The 21,205-nt window shown below is 43.2% G+C and overlaps 1 protein-coding gene across 1 annotated transcript in view; it reads right to left on the bottom strand.

Annotated features, from left to right (window-relative positions):
- LOC309546091 (putative transmembrane protein 244) overlaps nt 1–21,205 on the bottom strand; it is a 58,402-nt gene that overhangs the window by 36,457 nt on the left and 740 nt on the right. The window contains exons 2-3 of the mRNA XM_082245607.1: nt 12,551–12,624; nt 92–217 (exon numbers count right to left, since the gene is read on the bottom strand). Coding sequence (XP_082101733.1) covers nt 92–217; nt 12,551–12,624 — 200 coding nt within the window. The remainder of the gene's footprint in view (nt 1–91; nt 218–12,550; nt 12,625–21,205) is intronic.

Raw genomic sequence — 21,205 nt, forward strand, 5'->3', positions numbered from 1 at the left:
TGCAGTCCTCAAGGGGGCAGTGTTACATTTTTTTACGCTGATACATTTCGGAGGAGAATTCAGTAAGAAAATTATAACGTTGAATACTTACCAATGCAGCAAATAATGATGTGAAGAAAGCTCACTGTGGCTGAGTAATCCCACACCATTGAACCAACAACTGGCACAAACAGAAGACCACTGAAGAAAAATGTTACTTCCGCTGAAATCACCTGCACTGTGGATATAGTAAAGATACAATGAGATGATGATTTCTGAGACTTCTCTGTAACTTCTACAGACTCATATGGCAACAATTACTTACTACTTAAAGGGGTCATGGCAAAAGAAACCAGCAATTTTCTGCATATGATCAGGAGTTGTAATAGAATTAGAACTTTTTGGTCTCAAATTACTGCTTTTATTGCCTCCTCGTTTGATCACCCCAACATTTGCAACCCTAAGTGGTTGATTGGGGATTTTTGAAGACCTAGACATTTGCGCCACACGGAAACACTTTTTAAGAATTCTACTATATTATGCTAAAAAAACGTTGGTAATCCAATGGATGTACACTGACCTTATCCATATTTATTTCTGGAAAAACCTAATCATTTAATCTTTATCACTTTATAAACTGACATATGAATCCAGGGGTTGTTCATCCAAATTTAAGAAGATTTGGGGTGAGTGGCTAAACCTTACTGATACATGTGACATGCCTACTATGTAAATCCATGTTTTTGAGCTACTATGTCTGGATAAACGTTTGTCCGCTTTTTATTTTGCCAGAGTCAGAAAAGCACATGATAACTTTCATCCTTTTGACATTTTTTGTACAACTTGCGAAGTACGCTTCTTTGTGTTTGTCTTTTGATTGCTGTTCTTTTCTTTTACTCTACTGTTTTTACCTTATTTTACCTATTGTAATAAAATGTAGGTAGTTCTTTCCTGCATTACTTTTTAATGGTTTGTTGTTCACTCTGTACATTCCTGTACCTGCTCTATTAGCCACCAATTATATTTTTTGAGCCAATACATTTTGAATGGATATTTTACTGTAACCCATTATACCTGGACCAATGTTAAATTGAAAAAAAAATAAGTATAAAAAAAAATACTATTTAGAAGAGATAGGGTTTTTCGTGTGGATTAAAATGCAACATTAAACATACACAAATTGGGAATGTCTTCAAACTTGAACTTCTACAGCAGTAGACCAATGTAGAAAAGTGATAAAAAAAAAAAGGAAAACTCTTGTGGGGTTAACCTAACATTCAAACTAGACCCTTATGTCTGTGTACAGCTTGAGTGGCCAGGAAAGGGAGCGCAGCAAGTATGTGGCCACCCTTCCTGTACTATATCTGCCCTACTTGCAAGGTACCTTGTTCCCATGCTGTGGGACAAGGGTCCCTTCTCCACATCCTCTCTCCCAAATGGAATGAAGAGGTTTTATTGATGCGATTTATAGGAATCTGAAAGCCCCTTTAGAGTGGGGGACCCTGATATATTGTCAGAATAAGAATGGGGTACAATAAAAAAAAAAAGAAAAAAAAAATAGTCATGTCTATATTTATTTACTTTTGACTTTTTGTTTTTGGGATTAAGCAATAAGGGGTTCCAGACAGATATGTGATTGATGCTGGATTTACATCTTTGGATGATGTGATTGATGAATTTAGACTAGGGGACATTGTTAAAAAAATATCCAAAGAGAAATTAAAAAAAGTAAATAATGTCCCCCAATCTGAATTAACATTAATCACATTGTCCAGCAATGTACATCCAGCATAAATCACTATGACGTACAACCTGACAATGTTTCCCTGCCACCAAGACAACCTGTTGCATGACAGTGTTAACCCACCACACTTCTGACATAAATGACAGATCCCTGTTGCTGCTTTAATGTAAACATATCATTGCTGACCCTGGGTGGCATCAAGTAAGGTACATGGAGATCGTCTTACCATTCATTCCCCTATGTTTCTACATATTTTACCTTAACTAACCTCAATAGCTCCGTGAGTATTATTGGGGGTTAGCCATATGCCTTTTCCCCTTTCTCTCCCCCCCTTTTTTTGCCTTCTCTCTTCCCCCCCCCTTTTCGTTCTCCCTGGCCCATTTAATTAATTACCCAATTTGTCTATATCATTTTCAGATATGTACAATTGTACGCATCGCATCTGCTCCTGACGAGTGAACATATTCAAGAAACGCGTAGAGCTATTACAGATGCCATGCTATCTCATTATATAATTATTCTACCATATTTTTACTATCTATTTATTTTTTATGCTGCTATTTTACCAGGTAGACACCCAGGTCCATATTGACCAATACATGTGCAATCGTGTAATGTTATGTACTATGTGCGTTTATTTATATATTACATGTAAGAAATTGTTACTTGAATACAATGCTACTTCATTGTATATTCTGTATATTTTGTTTTACCCATGAATTAAATGCAACATTTTATATTCATTATCTGTATATTCTGTTTTGACTTCAACTCAATACTCTTTAAAAAATATTCTTGTTGTGTTATGATTGTACACATGGACACACCAACCATATTCTTGATATTATTTATTTATCTGACCAACTTTCCCTGATTGCACCTGCGGTTTCATTTAAAGTCCCAACCCCCCCTTTTGTTTTTAATCAATTGATAGGGATGGGGGTATTATGACCCTACCATGTCATGTCCTCAATTAAAGTCCCAAATTTTTCTCCCCCTTTTTTAATAAATGCCTTACTAGTTCACTTTAGAGGCATGTATATTCATGAAATTCACTGGGAAGTACAATGATATATTTTATTAAATATACATCTCTACATCCTCTGCAACTCATAGAATTGGAGTCTGTGCATTAGAAGTGTGAAGCTTTTTGTAATTGCACATGGTAATGAGTTAAGGCCCGTACACACGTACCGATCGTCGGCATACAAACGTCGGCGGACGAAAGATCTGCCGATTGTACGCGTGTTAGTATGGTGCCTCCGACAGATGTCTGCGCACAATCCGCGGACAAAAGTCTTTCTTGCAAACATGAAAATTTTTGTCTGCGGACACCAGAACGGACGATTGTTCGCCTGTCAGTACACAATTCGGCCGACACACAGCTACAAATCCCAACACGCATGATCAAACCAAATGAGTTCCCGGAAGAATTTTCTCTAGTAAACTCAACATTTTATTCAGAAAGAACTTTCGGCTCGCGGAAGTCCAAGAAATAGGTGAAATGCGGAGCACATGCTCATCTTGATAAATGTGAGAAGAAGGAAGATGCTGCTCATAATGCCATACTTTTCTAATAAAAAGGCATGTGTTCTGTTATGATGAAGATAATGTTTGTCTATTCTATCTGTTCTATCAAATTTTAGAATTAAATAATTTGAACTCTTCACCATTATTATTTTGTAAACAGCAAAGATCTAACTATTGATATGACCCTTTATTCTTGTATGAATTAATGTCTAAAACATATTTTTCAGGTTATGCACAATATTAAACATGTTAACAAATTCAGATAGGCCATTTTTTATTTTCATTTTCTTTATTTTTTGTATCTCAGCAAAAAAAACCAAAGAAAACATCATTACTTTCCGTATAACTAAACATAAAAAAGTTCCATTTGGACAAAATTAAACTAGAAACTGGCAAACAGGGGTAAAATAAATAATAGGGGGTTACAAAAATTAAAGTTGCTGGTAACTGAAATCAGGTTGCCATGAGGGCAGGTTTGGATCCTGCTGGCCATATTGCCACTGGCCATGTGGCATTTGGCGAGGTGGTGGGTGTTGTGGAGGTGGAGGTGGAGGGCACGGGTGCTCCTGGCATGCATGGCTGTGCTCATTAAGGATCCCGTTTTCAGCCTTTTGCAGCACATCGAGGATAATTTTTCTGGCATACTGACACTGCCTGAGGTCCACCTTATCCAAAATTTTTGCCGTCATGTTGCCGAAGGACTCATTGGCCTCCGGTTTCCGACGTAGGGCTATGGTGGCCTCCTGGATAAATTCATCGGTTATGTCATCCACGTGCTTCCTCTTTTGCCTCCGTTTGGCAGGAGGAGGTGGTGGTGGAAATAGTTCCACAGGCTCCTCAGGCTCCGCAGGCTCCCCAGGCTCCTGGCTGCAACCTGGCTCCTCCTCAGTGACACTTCCCTGTTGATGAAATGAACAATTGATTAGAATGTTATAGTGTATATAAAAATGCATGTTTGTTATATTATTGTGAACAAATAGCAGACTTTACATACAGTGGCGTATCTAGGGTCTCCAGTGCCCTTGTTGAGGAGCTGTATTTGGCAACAACCCCCCCCCCCCCCAAGATCAATGTAAAACTGTAACCCACCCCCCAAAAAAAAAATTAAAGGGCATTAAAAGTTTCTAATTTGCCCCTTGTTTGCCCAGTGTAGAGCTCTCTAGTGGGCAATCATTGTCTCAGGTGTGAAAAAGAAAGAGAGGGTTGAGAGCTAGAGAGAGGGAGAGAAAGAGGGGGTGTGAGAGAGAGAGGAGGGGGTTGCAGAGAGAGAGGGGCCTGAACTTGCAGAGGGCTTGATGTAGGGCATTGAGGGTGAAGCAGTGCAGGGAAACAGGAATAAGGAAGCCACCTGCCTTGCTGACCCGGAGTGAGAGACCAGAGACATGGAAGCAAGGATGGATGTATCATTTGCAGGAGCTGTTAGTTTTGTATTAAAAAAGGTTGAGCCAGAGGAATGCTGAGGCTACAGCAGTGTTTGTTAGGACCAGAGGTGTGCTAGGGATGCAGCAGTGTTTGTAAGACCAGAGGTGTGCTGGGGATGCAGTGAGAGGCAGTCTCAGTCTCCTGGTCTTTTGGCTCAGCTGCTCTCAATGTTTTACACCTGCATGAAGCAGCTCTCAATGTTTTACACCTGCATGAATCCGCCTGCAAACTGGGGGTTCTGGGGTGTGCAGGCTGAGTGGATTGTTAAAATAAACAATAAAACAATGCCAATGTTTTTGTGACCCACCCCCCTTGGCCTGCGCCCCTGGCGGTTGCCTGTCATGCCAACCCCTTGCTATGCCCGTTTACATAAAGGGTCAATTATGGTTTAGCTTATAATTTTGTTACATGATTACATTTTAGCAGACAATATATTGTGAAATGCCATACCTGAGTAAAACTCTCCTCCAGGAAATCCTCATCCTGGCTTGGATCAACCGACACTGAGCCCTCTGCCGAAGTAGAAGGCAGTGTTGAAATTGACGGCCTGGATTCCATGGTGTCTGCCAGGAATCGCATGTTATCATAGTACCACAGCCGTGGTACATATACATTCCGTGCACCTGCTCCAGACTGGGTGGACTCCTCTATTTTTTTTAACTCCCGCCTGTAGGCAGTGCGAATACTGTTTATTTTTTTGCGTATATACTCAAAATTTGCCCCAGGACAGACGGGCTTGTAGAAGGCCACCAAATGTTCCATGGCCTGTTTTTTGAGTTTTTTATTTTTATAATCTGCGGACTTCACTTGCCACAAACACGGCAGTTGCCTGAACTCATCAATAAAACTTATTAGAAAGTTGTGGCTGGTGTAATTGTCCACCATATTGCAGGACAGTATATGCCTGCAAGACACAAAACAACACAAAACATATTAAAATAGCATGTATTTTGGCACAAAGATATTCCTAATAAAAGCTGTATAGGGCCCAAAACACACACTTTCTATTAAAAGAGTCGTACCTTTGTTTGTGGGGAAAAGTCGTGATTCGCCGCTCGATTGTGCTCCAACTCTCGATATGTCCGCTAGCGAATCGTCGGCCGAACGATCTGGCGTCCTTTAAATACAGCGCAGGCGTCAACTCCTCCTCCAGTGGCGGGCTTGTGCAGGGGTGTGTACGTGCCGAAGATCAGGCCTACATGCGGCACTCACACCTGAAGCAGTGGAACAATCGTTTTTTAATTACGAACCATGTCTCAACAATCTGGGAGCTCAATTAGTGTGGGCCGAAGTGATTGGGCCACCCGAAAATCAAGGGCTACACCCATGACAAAGGCAGAAATGGTGGAGATGGTCTCCATTTTAGAAAAAATGGACTATGATGGCAAGTTGGCAAATTACGATCGGCCCAATGCCAGGAAAGATGGCATCATGGATAAGGTGGTGGCCTGTTTGGTAAAAAAATTCGGTGTGGAGCGATCGAAAGATCAGATTCGGAAACGGTGGTCTGACCTGAAACACCGTGAGCAGGATCAGCTTTCCCAAATCCATAGGATTTTGAAAAAAAGTAAGTTTTTTTTTTTTTTTTTTTTAATCATGCAATATGTTTTTTATAATTTTGTGTATGTTGTATTAACATGTCTAGATTATAATGTCTATGTAAAAAGTTAGATTACTCATTTTAGTTGTCATGTCGTGATTTGATCGATCTATTGTTGATGTTTTAGTATATGACATTAAAAGTCAGGAAGCCATAGTTAAAAATATATGTATTGTGTTGCAACGAACGTTCTTTCCTGCACGAATCTTCTCAGCAAACATTCCTATTAATCACAGATTATTATTCAAACCTTTAAATAGGAGAAAAACGTAAACTCCGTGCCAAACAATGGGAAAGGAGGAGGAGAGGTTTGGCAGCTCCATCGGCAGTTGTGGAAGAAGAGGAGGACATGGGCCCAGATGGTGGCACAGATTCGACTAAAGGTAATTGGTTCCTATGCACTGTCAAACATTAATGTACCATATTTTTCGTAGATAACCATGTACATGTCTTCATATTTGTTACTAAAAGAGCTATCAAGCAGGGCACCATGTCCTAACAAATGTACCTCTTGTGACTTTTATGATATGGCCAATGTTTTGTATTATGTAGATGAAGACATTATGCCTGAGGTGATTCTGGTGGAGCCAACAAGTGACCAGACACCAGAGCAACAAGAAGGTTGGTAGTCACAGATTTTTGTGTAGTGGGATCATAGAAATATGTGTATTTGCAATGATTGTTTAACCTTATATTCTTGTATTCCCTTACAAATTTACATTGCAGATGTTGCATCATGCCAGGATGTGGCATCCCCAGCCAGCTCAGAAACAAGATCTCCTGGCAACGTGCCAAGCAGCGTGGAAGCCACTTCCCCAAATCTTGAGGATCCCGGACCAAGTGTCCAAGAGCCAATTGTGTGCCCACGTAGGTTTTTTCAGAATGATTTTTATCAGTGTTATTTTTAGCCTCCAATTGTCAACACTAGTTCCCTATGGGAGCCTCTTTATTTGAATGGAAGTCGCACCGTAAGTCGGATCAGGATGCTCTGACTTGCGGGGCCACTTGCGTTGTGAAGATTTTTGAGGGGGAACTACACCAAAAAATTGAAGAACCCACCGTGGGTGTCCCCCCCAAGTTCACAACCCGGCCTTTTGTGTGTGGTATTGAGTTTGAGGGTATGCCCACAACAAAAAAACAGCGTGGGTTACCCCCAAAACCCCTACCAGACCCTTATACAAGCATGCAGCTTGTCAGGCCAGGAAAGAGAACGAGCAAGCGGAACAAACACCCCCTGGACCACAGCAGGACACATGCCCTCAACATGGGGGGGTTTTGTTGCTTTGGGCCAGGGGGCCTCTGCACCGCACACCCAAAAGCACCTTACTCCCATGTAGAGGAGGACAAGAGCCTCATCCCCACAACCCTGTCTGGTGGTTTTGTGGGGTCATGCGGCCAGGGGGTTCCTAGGACTTTGGAAGCAACCTTCAACAAAGGTTGGCCCCCAGATCCCGGACACCAATCACTGTGTGAATGGGTATGGGGTACATAGTACCCCTACACATTAACCACATAAATGGAAGTGTATGTGAATAACGACAGGAGACGTTTATGAAATGTTCTTAAATATCTTCATCCGGTCTTCTCCACTCTGCTCTTTGGATCTTCTCCTCTCCACTCTTCTGCTGTCCAATCTTCTGCTCTTATGTTGTCTGCTCTTTTGCCCTAGGCTCTTCTTCTTCCTCCTGTCCTCCTCCAATGCTGTTGCCGTGCATTTTGGCCGTCTCTGTTCTCTGTAGCTTAATATATATACATTACGACCATGCCCTCACAATGACGTCATCATGCGTTCACACCCCTAATGAATATATAGTAAGCTCAGGAGACCGGCAGAATCATCAGCAACAGGATCAGAGGAGGACAGGAGGAAGAAGAAGAGCCTAGGGTAAAAGAGCATAAGAACAGGGTAGGTATTAACTCGAGAGTAATTCAAAATAACCTGGACACCAAATGTTTCTCTATTATGACCTCATGTAGGTGATTCACATTGACTCAGTTGTATATTTTTTTACAGATCATGATTTACCTACTTGCACTTTAGCAAAACTAACACGTGAGGCACTGCAATGTTGCTCAGACCTCGAGCAAATCAAGGAAACAGCAACGGCATTGCAATCAAAAATGCGAGATTTTGTCGACATGATTGCCAAATTTTAAAAAGTTTTAAAGACATTTTTTATGTTTTTATTGGTTCCTTTTCTTACAAAAGTTTTGTAATATTTTATGATATTTTGATGGCACTCAGTTGTTAAGAGTGTACCCACGTTTGGGAAAAAAAATTGAAAACACACTAACCCTAACCCTAACCCTAACCCTAACCCTGTGAATGTTTTAAAAAAAAAATTTTGTACATTCAACAATGTGTGTTCCATTCTTTATTTGACTTTCCTTGGGGGGTCGAGATCTAAAGCTGTGTAAAGAAGCATTACATGTATGATGGCTGTCCTATTCCCATATTTACATGTTAATGACAGCATTTTGGACACTGTCATATGCGAGTTGCTGGAGGTGGCAATGAAATGTTAAAGATCCCAACCGTTTATACGCATATCACAGTGCGATCTGACATTTCATACAGGATTGGATCGTACAAGTGTGAACGACTGTGCAATCCTATCCTGATGCAGCTGAATAAATGCATCATGTGCGACTTTTGTGCGAGTGTAGTGCGAATTGAGACATACACTTTGTATGGCTACATTCACACTGAACACGCACACAAGTCGCACATGACCCTTTATTTCTGATGTATCAGGATTGGATGGCACAGTTCTTCAGACTTGTGTAATACAATCCTGTGGAAAAAGTAAGTGTCGGGTCACCCTTATGCGATGCAGGAAGGATGCAAAGTCGCAGACTTCCCGCATTGCATAAGTTTGACTCAACACTCAAGGTACTAGCAGTCCTAGTATTCAATATGGCATTGATATTGGCAGTAGAAATCAGTGTAGGGAGATCAGTGTAATCTATAGTGTATTGCTTTTTCGTTGCTCTAGTTCACTTTCCATTACTTATATATATATAACACTTTGAGATGAACAATGATCAAGTTTCACATAACACTGACATATCCTAACATTGGTGGGCAGTGAGAAGGATGTCATAAATGAACACAACATAACAGGTGTAGGTACGTTGTTAATACCCTAATGTATTATATTAAATATATAGTATGGGCAACTTCTGGACAAGAACCACCAATGTAAGGTGACATTAGATGAACCTTGGGTGTGACCTAGTTCTCAATGTGACAGGGTTTGTGTACATTTTGTGGGGTGCAGAAGGCCCTTGTATTTACACCACTGGCTCAAAAATAACACATGGCCATCATCACTTTGGATCAGCTGGTGAGAGACTACAGTCAAGAAACACACTGATGAATGTATTAACCCTTCCAAAGTCACACATATATAACACATGATTAACCCTAATAATTGTGTTTGGCATATGTGCCCAAATGATTAGAATCCACAATACAGAATCATTGCAATTTTTTTTTAATGTGTTGAAAAATAAGATATCTCTGACATTTATCTTGTGTGTCCAATCTTTAACAAGATTAATGGGTGTGTGACAGTGATTGCTGCCAGGACACAGCTCCTCTCCCCACAAAATAGTCCAGATATTCCTGGCGGATCTGACGGGCCCTGTGTGATGCCAATGCTGACCGTCCAACTTCCATTGACGTCATGGACTCCACTTGGTTAGAAGGTTGGGCCTCTCCACTTGTACCTGGCATAGCAGGGTCAGTATCCAGTTGCTGCAATACATAATTTTGTGCATTCCTGCGTAGGAAGTTGTGCAAAATGCAGCAACACAAGACCACATTATCCACTTTGTACAGTGCCAGGTTTATGGACGTCAGGAATATCCGGAACCGGTTGGCCATTATCCCGAAGGCATTCTCCACAACTCTGCGAGCTCTGGACAACCGGTAGTTGTAAATCCTTTGGTCGGGGGTGAGGTTCCTCTGAGGGTAGGGCTTTATGAGATGCTCCCCAAGCGCAAAAGCCTCATCTGCGATAAACACAAAGCTCATACCCTCAACAGTTTGCTCCCTGGATGGCAGGTTCAGAGTGCCGTTCTTTAGACGACGAGCGAACTCCGTCTGATCAATAACTCCCCCATCCGAATTGCGGCCATTTTTGCCAATATCCAAATAAATAAACTCATAGTTTGCATTAACTATGGCTAGCATGACTATACTAAAAAAACCTTTATAATTATAATAAAATGTGCCGGAATTCGGAGGGGGGACAATGCGGACGTGCTTCCCATCAATAGCACCCCCACAATTGGGAAAATTCCACTTCTCCAGAAATTGATCAGAAATCTCCAGCCATTGCTCTGCGTTTGAAGGAAACTGTGGGGGAAAAAAAAAAAACAAAAATTAGTGCTTGAGCACATCACATTATTAATTACACACACAGTTGTCTGTTAAATGCTTATGCAACTTGCTAAAAAAATAAACAACAGGAAGGCAAAGGTTTGGATATGGGGATGTAACATCTACATACATTTATTTTCAACCTCCTATTGTTCTTATATTGTAAAGGGCCATACACACTAGAAGATTCTCTGAAGACTTTTTCGTGCAGATTTACCTTTTCTATGTAGTGCAAGGGCCTACCAGATTGCATAGGATTTGAAAGTGTTTGTTGGACCTCATATTATTTGGTTTTGGTAAATCGGAAGGATAAATTGTTCTGACAATCTTCTAGTGTGTATGGCCCATTATACTCACCAGCTAGAGCTGAGATTTACAAACTACGGCCATCCAGCTGTTGCAGAACTACACATCCCATGAGGCCTTGTAATTCTCTGACATTCACAGACATGACTAGGCATGATGGAAATTGAAGTTCGTGAACAACTGGTGGGCCATAGTTTGAAGACCTCTGAACTTGAGCTTTGGTATATGCTGACTTGGAGATTTAGCATGTGGGTGGGGGATGGGTAAGTAAAACTGGGCATTTATACATCAATAAGGGCTTGTGGTCAGTGAAGGTTTTAACATCATTACATAAACATACACAATCCTAGGTGGGAATGGATGGACTGATGTATTTTAGATAAATCATTAACTAGGTACTAAAACATTGGCCAAGGAATAATTGTTTGAGGGAAAGCAATAAAATTAGATAAATTCGACATACTGTTAACAGGCAATGCGTTTAGGGACACATAGGAGAGAATGGTGGGGTGGTTAGTGGGTAATTTTACAAATGGTTAAAGATAATCTACATCTTTACTACTATGTGCATGCGGACAGAGGGTAGTTTACAAATAATGGCCTGTGTCAATTGCTGTACATCCAAAAACATCATAATTCGGGTGAAACTAGTAATACATGTAATGTAATGTAAAAAATCAAACATACCTTGATATAGTCCTTCTGCAAGACCTTGATGATGGCAGAGCAGGTCTCAGGGATGATGATACCAAGAGCTTGGGGGGAGATGCCTGTGGTGAACTTCAGATCCTGCAGGCTTCTCCCTGTTGCAAGATACCTCAACGTCGCAATTAACCTTTGCTCAGGAGTAATTGCAAGCCGCATACAAGTATCCTGCTTCAGAATATAGGGGGACACCAGGGCAAGAAGACGGTAAAAGATGGGATCCGTCATCCTCAAATAATTCCTGAAGTCATCAGGATTATTTTCCTGGAGCTCCCTCAGCAAGGACATATGAGAAAATTGATCACGGTTAAGCAACCAATTTTTCGTCCAGGAGGTCCGCTTCTTCTTCCTATTGCTCGTACGTCGTCTCAGAGCCAAAACTCCAACACTAACGACAGCAACGGACGAATTCACGGTCGCCATAATAAATTCTCGAACGATGTCTCGGAAAATAGCGAAATGTCGTCAACCAAACAAATGCTACCGAAATCAGCGCGAGATGCCCAGAAGGGTCACGGCCAAACACTCACTTCCTCTTTTGTAGCGGCGAACGTGCGTGGAACGTAGTGACGTCATTTTCTGTCGGCAGACAAATGTCCTGGGCAAGTTTTGAGCACTTTTCAACAGACAAACAACAAACACACCAGCCGCGAACATTTGTAGGACGTTCTGTCGGCCGACGATCGGTACGTGTGTACGGGGCTTAAAGGAGGATCCCTTTGCCAGTCCACAGAGCTGAAGTTCACTTGGGACAGAAAATTGGTTTCCTACAACATACATCCACCTAATTTGCTGAAAATATAGGTTTGGGTGACTTATTTGTTTATTAGTGAATTACACCCTGGTTATGGCCTGATAATAGCAGTAAATTACTCACCAAGATATTCAGAGCTGTTTAAAGATGGTAGAATTGTATGTCTGAATGGTATGGTCCAGTCAAAATTTTCTATTCTAGAAAAAAAAGTGAAAGCATATATTTAGCAGAAGATTCAAATCAAGATTCAAAGAATTGATTAAAATGTATTTACTGCTATCCATGGCAGAGAGGTTTCCCCTCACGTTCTGTCCTGCTGACAATAGTTCCCCAATAGAGGAAGTAAGGGAAAATTTCAAAGGGGTTCTAGTCTTAAAGTATAACTAAAGGCAAAACTTTTTTTTTTAGTTTTGGATAGAGTGGAGAGGGATTAGAACACCTATAAGTTTTCATTGCTGTCTATGTCCCTGTTAAGGAGAGTCACCCTCTCTATTTGTCCTGTTTACCATTATCATTGAAAGTGAAAGTAGAAGAAAATCCCACAATTTGGGTTGTCCCCAGAAAAGTAATAGGAGGGGAAATGTTCCAATGGGGATACTAGTTCAGGTGACCTGGGGGTCCCCAAAGAATTCCCTTAATTTTCAGGTATCTCTTCCCACTTCCTGTTTGGCTATGGGAAAGGAAGTGAGGTAAATCTCCCCCATGGGACATAGATAGGGAAAAAACTTGACAGGGGTTATAACCCCCCCCCCCCCCCGTCTATCCAAAATGAAAAAAAAAATGTTTTGCTTATAGTTCTACTTTAACTCAACTGCACTTAACCACTTCCTGCCCAAGCCTATTCTGACACTCCTCTCCTACATATTTTTTTTTTTTTTTTTTTGCTAGAAAATTACTCCCCAAAGATTATATATGTTTTTTTTTTTTAGAAGAGATCCTAGGGAGTAAAATGGTGGTCATTGCAACTTTTTATGTCACACTGTATTTGCGCAGCAATTTTTCAAGCGTTTTCTTGGAAAAAAAAACTGTTTCATGAATTAAAAAAAAAAAAAATTGTATATTGCCGAGTAAATAGATAGCTAACATGTCATGATTTAAAATTGCACACACTCATGGAATGGCGCCAAACTTCGGTACTTAAAAATTTCCATAGGTGATGCTTTAAACATTTTTACAGTTAAATGTTTAGAGTTACAGAGGAGCTCTTGCGCTAGAATTATTGCTCTCACTCTAAAGTTCACAATGTTACCTCACATGTGTGGTGTCAACACTGCTTACATATGTGGGCACGATGTACGTATGCGTTCACCTCTGCGTGCTACAAAGCGGGGCAGGCTCTTTGGATTTTTTACTTTTTTATTATTTGTTTTACTTTTATTTTTTTTATTTTGACACTTTCCTTTTAATTTTTTTTTTTTTATGATCACTTTAATTCCTATTACAAGGAACGTAAACATCCCGTGTAATAGGAATAGGGCATGCCCGGTCCTCTTTACAGTGAGATCTGGGGTCTATAAGTCCCCACATCTCTCCTCTAGGCTGGAAAGCCTGAGATCAAAATAAAAAAGATTTGGACTTCCCAGCCAAAGAAACGGCTATGTTTACATCTGCTGAGGCCGGATGTGACCTCATAATGTTGCACCTGGCCTCAGAAAGTCATAGAGATTGCTGGGGACCATCTGGTCCGTGGTATTTTGAATGGTAAATGGCTACCACCGGCTGATACCTTCTCCAGTTTGCCGCTCGCATGGGCTAGCTAGTAGAAGCAACAGAGGGCAGTGGGAGATGGGGGGACGGGGGTATCCCCACTTGCCGCCCGTAAAAACAATCAAGCGGCTGAACAGCCGCTATGATTGTTTTAACATGACAGGGAATACCCGGCAAAAAGAGAAGATATCTGAATGATGCCTGCAGCTGCAGTCTAGGATGTCATATGACTTCCTTGATCGGGAAGTGGTTAAATTTGCCATTTTTTTATAATCAGATGATTTTGTTTTAAGATATACTTAAGATTGATAAGATGTGATTCCAATCAAACAATCGCACCAATAATGGGCATGGAAAAAAAAAACACAAGCTGGTAGGATATAACATACATAACCTCAGTGCGAGTACATGTCTTTTAAATATAAGTGCAGGCTTAAATACACTAACAAATTGGAGCCAAGCGTCAGCTAATAATCGGATTTTTGTAAGATCTTACCGTAAAATCCTTTTCTCTTAGCTCATTGACAGACGTAGTCTTCTTGATTCACAAGAACTGGGTTATGTTGTCTCCGCAGGAGTAGGACTAGGCAGAAAGAAAAAACGTTCTGGCTCCACCCTAGGGGCAGTCCCAGAGGGTATATCCTCCCTCTCTCTGCTACAAGGCATCAGTTCTGTCACAAAGCAGCAACAGAGAATATAACCCAACCCAACTCAATGATAGAGGGGCGGGTACTACGTCTGTCAATGAGCTAAGAGAAAAGGATTTTACGGTAAGATCTTACAAAAATCCGATTTTCTCTGTCGCTCATTGACAGACGTAGTCTTCTTGATTCACAAGAACTGGGACATCCAGAAGCAGTGCCACAAATGAGGGGTGGGATTGACAGAAATCAAAATCCAATCTAGAAGGCCCAACCGGTGCCAAACTAGAAGTTTTAAAGGCTCATTATAAACAAAGAATGAGACTCAAATAAAAATTCCAACGGAAAAAAACCCTCGAGGTAGACCACTGGTCTCCTCAAATGGCGGCCTGCAAAACCTTGCGCCAAACGAGGCATCAAACGATGCCATTACATCAACTTTATAATGTTTTGTAAAGGTATGCACCGACGACCAGGTAGCCGCCTTGCACACCTGGACCACTGACGCCTGATGGCGAAAGGCCCATGACGCACTAAATGCCCGAGTGGAGTGCGCCTTAACAGGGAACGGGGGCTCCCGACCCTTAATAGAATAAGCCTGTACCACCGTCTGTCTGATCCATTTGGAAATAGTCGCGGCAGATGCAGGCAACCCCTTTTTGGGTCCATCCGGGATCACAAAAAGTGAATCCGTCTTGCGAAACGAGTCTGTCGTTTTCAAGTATACCCTGATCGCCCGGACCACATCCAAGGAGTGTAAAGCAAACTCCCGAGGATGACTGGGCTTAGGACACAGGGAAGGTAATACAATTTCTTCATTCAGATGAAATTCTGAAACCACTTTTGGTAGGAAGAATGGATTCGGACGAAGAACCACCTTATCTCTATGAACCACCAGATATGGGGAACGACAAGATAATGCGGCCAGTTCTGACACCCTGCGTGCAGAAGTGATAGCCACCAAGAAGGCCACCTTCTGGGACAACGTAGGTAGAGGAATCTCCCTAATATCTTCAAAGGGAGGTTTCTGAAGAACCGACAATACTAAATTAAGATCCCAGGGTGGTAACGGCGCGCGCACTGGCGGAGCCAGATGTCGCACCCCCTGGATGAAATTCCGCACCAAGGAATGAGTAGCCAAAGGCTTCTGAAAGAAGATAGCTAATGCCGAGACCTGACCCTTGATAGTACTCAAGGCCAGTTTCTGCTCAACCCCTTGTTGCAGAAAAGCTAATATTCGACTAACCGAATAAGACCGTGGACGGAACCCCAGAGGTTCACACCATGCAATGTAGGACTTCCATGTGCGATGATAAATCTTTCTGGAAGTCGCTTTCCTTGCTTTAACTAAAGTAGGAATAACTGAAGCTGACAATCCCTTGTCCTTCAGCACCTGGGTCTCAATAGCCAGGCCGTTAAAGCCAGCGATCGTAAAGCAGAATGGAAGATCGGTCCCTGAGACAGTAGGTCCTCCCTGAGAGGAAGTCTCCACGGGACGTCCATCACCAGTCTGACCAAGTCGGCGTACCACGCTCGGCGAGGCCAGTCCGGAGCTACCAGGATTACTGGAATTCCTTCCTCCTCTATCCTGCGAAGAAGTCTTGGCAGTAACCCGAGAGGAGGGAAGGCATACATTAGCTGGTATTGCCCCCACGGGGCGATCAGTGCGTCTGCGGTCTCTGCTAGAGGATCGCGGGAGCGAGCCACGAATCTCTGTACTTTCCTGTTGAATCGAGATGCCAACAGATCCACATCCGGGGTGCCCCAACGTAGGCACAACTGGTGGAAAACTTCTGGATGGAGGGACCATTCCCCCTGATCCAGAGTCTGACGGCTGAGATAATCTGCCTGCCAATTTTCCACCCCCGGAATGAACACCGCAGAGATCGCTGGAACAAATCGTTCCGCCCAGCGAAGAATGCAAGCCACTTCCTTGGCCGCTCGGACACTCTTGGTGCCCCCCTGGTGATTGACATAAGCCACGGCCGTGGCGTTGTCCGACTGGATCCGAACCGGGCTGCCCTGGAGCTGCTCGGTCCAGTGAATCAGACAAAGTCTGATCGCTCTCAGTTCCAATACATTTATCGGCAACCTGGATTCTTCCAGGGACCAAAGTCCCTGGACAGATAACTGACCGAGAATTCCTCCCCATCCGGATAGACTGGCATCCGTGGTCACTATCGTCCAATATATTGGCAGAAATGACTTTCCCTGGCTGAGCATCGGAGACCGAAGCCACCAGACCAGAGACTCTCTGGTCTGTTTGCTCAATCGGATCCGATTGTCCAGGGATTCCGGATTCCGATTCCATCTGAGAAGAATCTCTTGCTGAAGAATTCGGGTATGGGACTGGGCAAATGGGACTGCTTCGAAGGAAGCCACCATCAACCCCAGAACCCTCATGCAAGTTCGAAGAGAAGACCAGCTGTTGGATAGTAACAACTGGACTGCTGATTGAATCTTCCGGAGTTTCCCTACCGGAAGGAAAACTCTTGTCCTGACTGTGTCTAGAATTAGACCCAGATATTCGAGCCTCTGGGTGGGAACCAGAAATGACTTTTGCTGGTTCACCAGCCACCCGAATTCCTGTAAAGAAATTATAGTAATTTCTATGTTTTGTAGCAGGGTCTGAGGAGACTCTGCATGAAGTAGGAGATCGTCTAGGTAACCTAGAATCGATATGCCTCTTTGGCGCAGTAGTGCCAACATTGGGGCCAACACCTTCGTGAAGACCCGAGGAGCCGTGGCGAGACCGAAAGGTAACGCCACAAACTGATAGTGGTTCTCTTCTACGGAAAAGCGTAGAAACCGCTGATGTCCTGCGAAAATGGGAATGTGAAGATAGGCGTCCTTGATGTCTATGGATGCTAGGACATCCCCTGGATGCAGGAAGGCTGCTACTGTGCGAATGGATTCCATCTTGAATTTTCTTATGTTGAGAAAGGAATTGAGTGCCCTTAAGTCCAGAATTGGACGCACTTTGCCCTCTTTCCTGGGTATTGTAAATAGGTTTGAATAAAACCCCTGAAAACGTTCTGTCCAAGGAACGTGGACTACCACTCCTTGTTGTAGTAAATCCGTGACTGCTCTCCGTAGATCTTCTAGACGATCCGGGGATAGTCGGATATTGGAAGGGAAGAATCGCGCCGGTGGGAGAGATCGAAACTCGATCTTGTACCCTGACCTTATGACTTTGCAAACCCACTTGTCCGGGATTCTGGAAAGCCATGGATCCGGGAACCGGCGAAGACGTCCCCCCACCCCAGTTATGGGTGGGGGCGCACCTTCAGGCTTTGGACGATTTATCTTCAGGTCTGGAGGGGGCGGGCTTTTGCTTGCCCGACCAACGTCCCCTGAAGCCTCCTGAAGGAGCTTTGGAGGACTTAATTTTTTCACCCGCGGGACGAAAAAACTTTTTGTGAGCAGAGAAAGAAGGCCCTCGTCTTTGACGAGGTCCTTTACCTTTAACATTTTGCAGTAAAAAGGTGCTCTTTCCTCCCGTGAGATCCTTAATGATCTCATCTAAGTTGGCTCCAAATAGACGCTCTCCTAAAAAGGGGATATTAGCCAATGCTTTTTTGGAACCTTGGTCGGCTAACCAACCTTTTAGCCACAGTGTACGCCTGAGAACCACTGCTGAAACTGATGCTCGCGCCAATAATGGAGTGGCGTCTAACGCCGCATCACACACAAACTGTAACCCCTGTATCATTTGTTCCAACAAATCTGATACCGCCTGAGGGACTTCTTCTAAGTCCCGGCGCAACCACTTGGTCCATTCAGTTACAGTCTGCGAAACCAGTCCAATAGCAATTATTGGTCTGAAAGCTGATCCAATCAAGGAAAACATGGTGCGAGACATAGCTTCTATCTTGCGATCCACTGGATCTTTAAAAGACGGAGCGTCTTCTAAAGGAATAACCGTGGCTTTATTCAATCTAGCAATTGGTGAATCCACCACAGGTGGTTCTGTCCATTTCTTAATGAGGGTTTCCTCAAACGGATAACGCCTGTTAATGCGTTTAGAAATAGCAGAAGTGCGTTTTGGCAGACTCCATTCTTCTTTGATTGGATTGCCAAAACATTTGGGCAATGGAAAAACCTTCGCTACTTTGATGCGTTTTTTAGTCCCAAAGGGGATTTCAGTTTCAGCTATTTCCGACGGAATACCCTGTAATCTTAAGGTTTCTTGAACAGATACAATGAGTGCGTTTACCAACGCTTCCTCTCGGGCTATGGCTGATGCCGAAACATCCTCCTCACTGTCTGAAGAGACAGTACCTGAGACACCAATCCCAGATGAAGTACCTGCAACTGCAGAAATAGGCTCAGATTCTGAATCCGAAGTTTCAGATAATAAGGGGTTAGGCGGGGGTCGCTTTCTTGCGCCCTGTCCCTGACAAGCCACTTCCACCCGGGACACAAAAGTTTCCATAATAGCTGACAATGATTCAACCGTCAGTGGGGTGCTGGAGGATCCTGCAGACACCTCGAGGGGATCCGGTGGAGATACATGAGTGGCAGGGTCCATGTTAATTCAGGACACCTCTGCCAGAAAAAACAAAAACTTTTTTTTTTTTTTTTTTTAAATAAAAAATACCTCTTTTTTTTTTATGTGTATCCCCCTAGCGCAATAGCGCCCCTCAGAGTACCTGCTTCTCGATCCCCACAGAGAGAGAGAGGGACCCTCAAGGCTCACCACCCGATGCAGAGAAGTTTCCAACCAACTGCAGTCAGCGTCTGTCTTTTACAGACTGGAAAGAGCTGTGTTAGTTTTCCCGGGTAGAAGGATGTGGCTCCGCCCCCTGTGTACGCCTTCCGGCGTTCCCAGCTCTCCACGAGGTAGCTGGGCTCATCAAACATGGCCGCCCCCATACAGGAGACAATAGACTCCAAAAACATGGCGGCCGGCGTGACCTGAGGACATTCATGCACCCGGTCTACGGCAAAATGGCGGTGGACTGCCGAAATCGTTTTTCCCAGCACATCCACCTGCATCTCTGCTAAATGGCGGTTTATCAATCTGCAGGAGGTACACTACAATTAAGGTAGGATTATACCTCCTATGTCTGCTGTAATCTCAAACCAAGTCCACTTCCCACCAAACACATGCTGTATTTACAAGGGGGACTTTTAGTGTCAGACAGATACTGACCATGTATGGAGGGGCCCATAATTCATACTGCCTCATAACGAGGAAAAAAGGGAACGTTTACTCACCATACCGAACCGACAGGCACCCTCTCTTCACAATACCCTCTCCACCGGGGTGGGGGGTTGTGGACCACTCCGGACGCCTCGACTCTCTGGTTCCTGGCGTCCAAGCGAGACTTTTAACTCGCAAGGTCAGTCCCTCCAATGGGACTCCGTCGCGGCCGACCCAGCGAGGAGCTCTGGTCTGCACGCGCTCGTAGGCAGAAACCGGGGTGACCACTGGATCTCAACATCCAGCACGTCGCCCGGCCCCGCATACTTACTTGAATGTGTCGCGGCCGACCAAGCGCAATGCAATGGTCTGCGCTCGCTCGTAGGCCGGCTGGGGTGACCACTAGTGTCGCCCAGTCCGGCGTATTTGCTTGAAGATCTCACAGGAAAAAACACTGGAGAAAAAACTACCTAAAAAATATTTTTTCTAAAAAAAAAAAAATCTTACCAGGACCAGAGATCCCAGCAAGGAACTTAGGTCCTTACTCCTGACTAGACAGAAAAAAACTGATGCCTTGTAGCAGAGAGAGGGAGGATATACCCTCTGGGACTGCCCCTAGGGTGGAGCCAGAACGTTTTTTTCTTTCTGCCTAGTCCTACTCCTGCGGAGACAACATAACCCAGTTCTTGTGAATCAAGAAGACTACCTCTGTCAATGAGCGACAGAGAAACTTTCCTTTTGGGTATAATAAAACTTTAACCACTTAAGCCCCGGAAGATTTTACCCCCATTCCGACCAGGGGGTATTTTGCGATTCGGCACTGCGTGACTTTAACGGACGATTGCGCGGTCGTGCGACGCTGTACCTAAACGAATTTGGCGTCCTTTTTTTCCCACAAACAGAGCTTTCTTTTGGTGGTATTTGATCACCTGTGCGATTTTTTGATCACGCGCTATAAACAAAAAAAGAGCGTCAATTTTGCAAAAATAGCAATATTTTTCACATTTTTTTATATGAAATTCCCCAAAAAAAAAATTTAAAAATCAAAATTTTTTTACTTTTTCGGCCAATTTGTTTTATGCTACCTATGTTTGGTAAAAAAAAATCGCAAAAAGCGTATTTTGATTGGTTTGCGCAAAAGTTATCGCGTTTACTAACAAAGGGAAAGATTTCTGTCATTTTTGTTGTTTTTTTTTTTAACGTGTAATGGCGGCGATCTGTGATTTTTTTTGCGGTACTGCGACATTGGGGCGGACAGATCGGACCCTTGACTGACATTTTTGA

Source organism: Pelophylax lessonae, assembly GCF_965119305.1.
Source record: "Pelophylax lessonae genome assembly, chromosome: 2".
Taxonomy (NCBI): domain Eukaryota; kingdom Metazoa; phylum Chordata; class Amphibia; order Anura; family Ranidae; genus Pelophylax; species Pelophylax lessonae.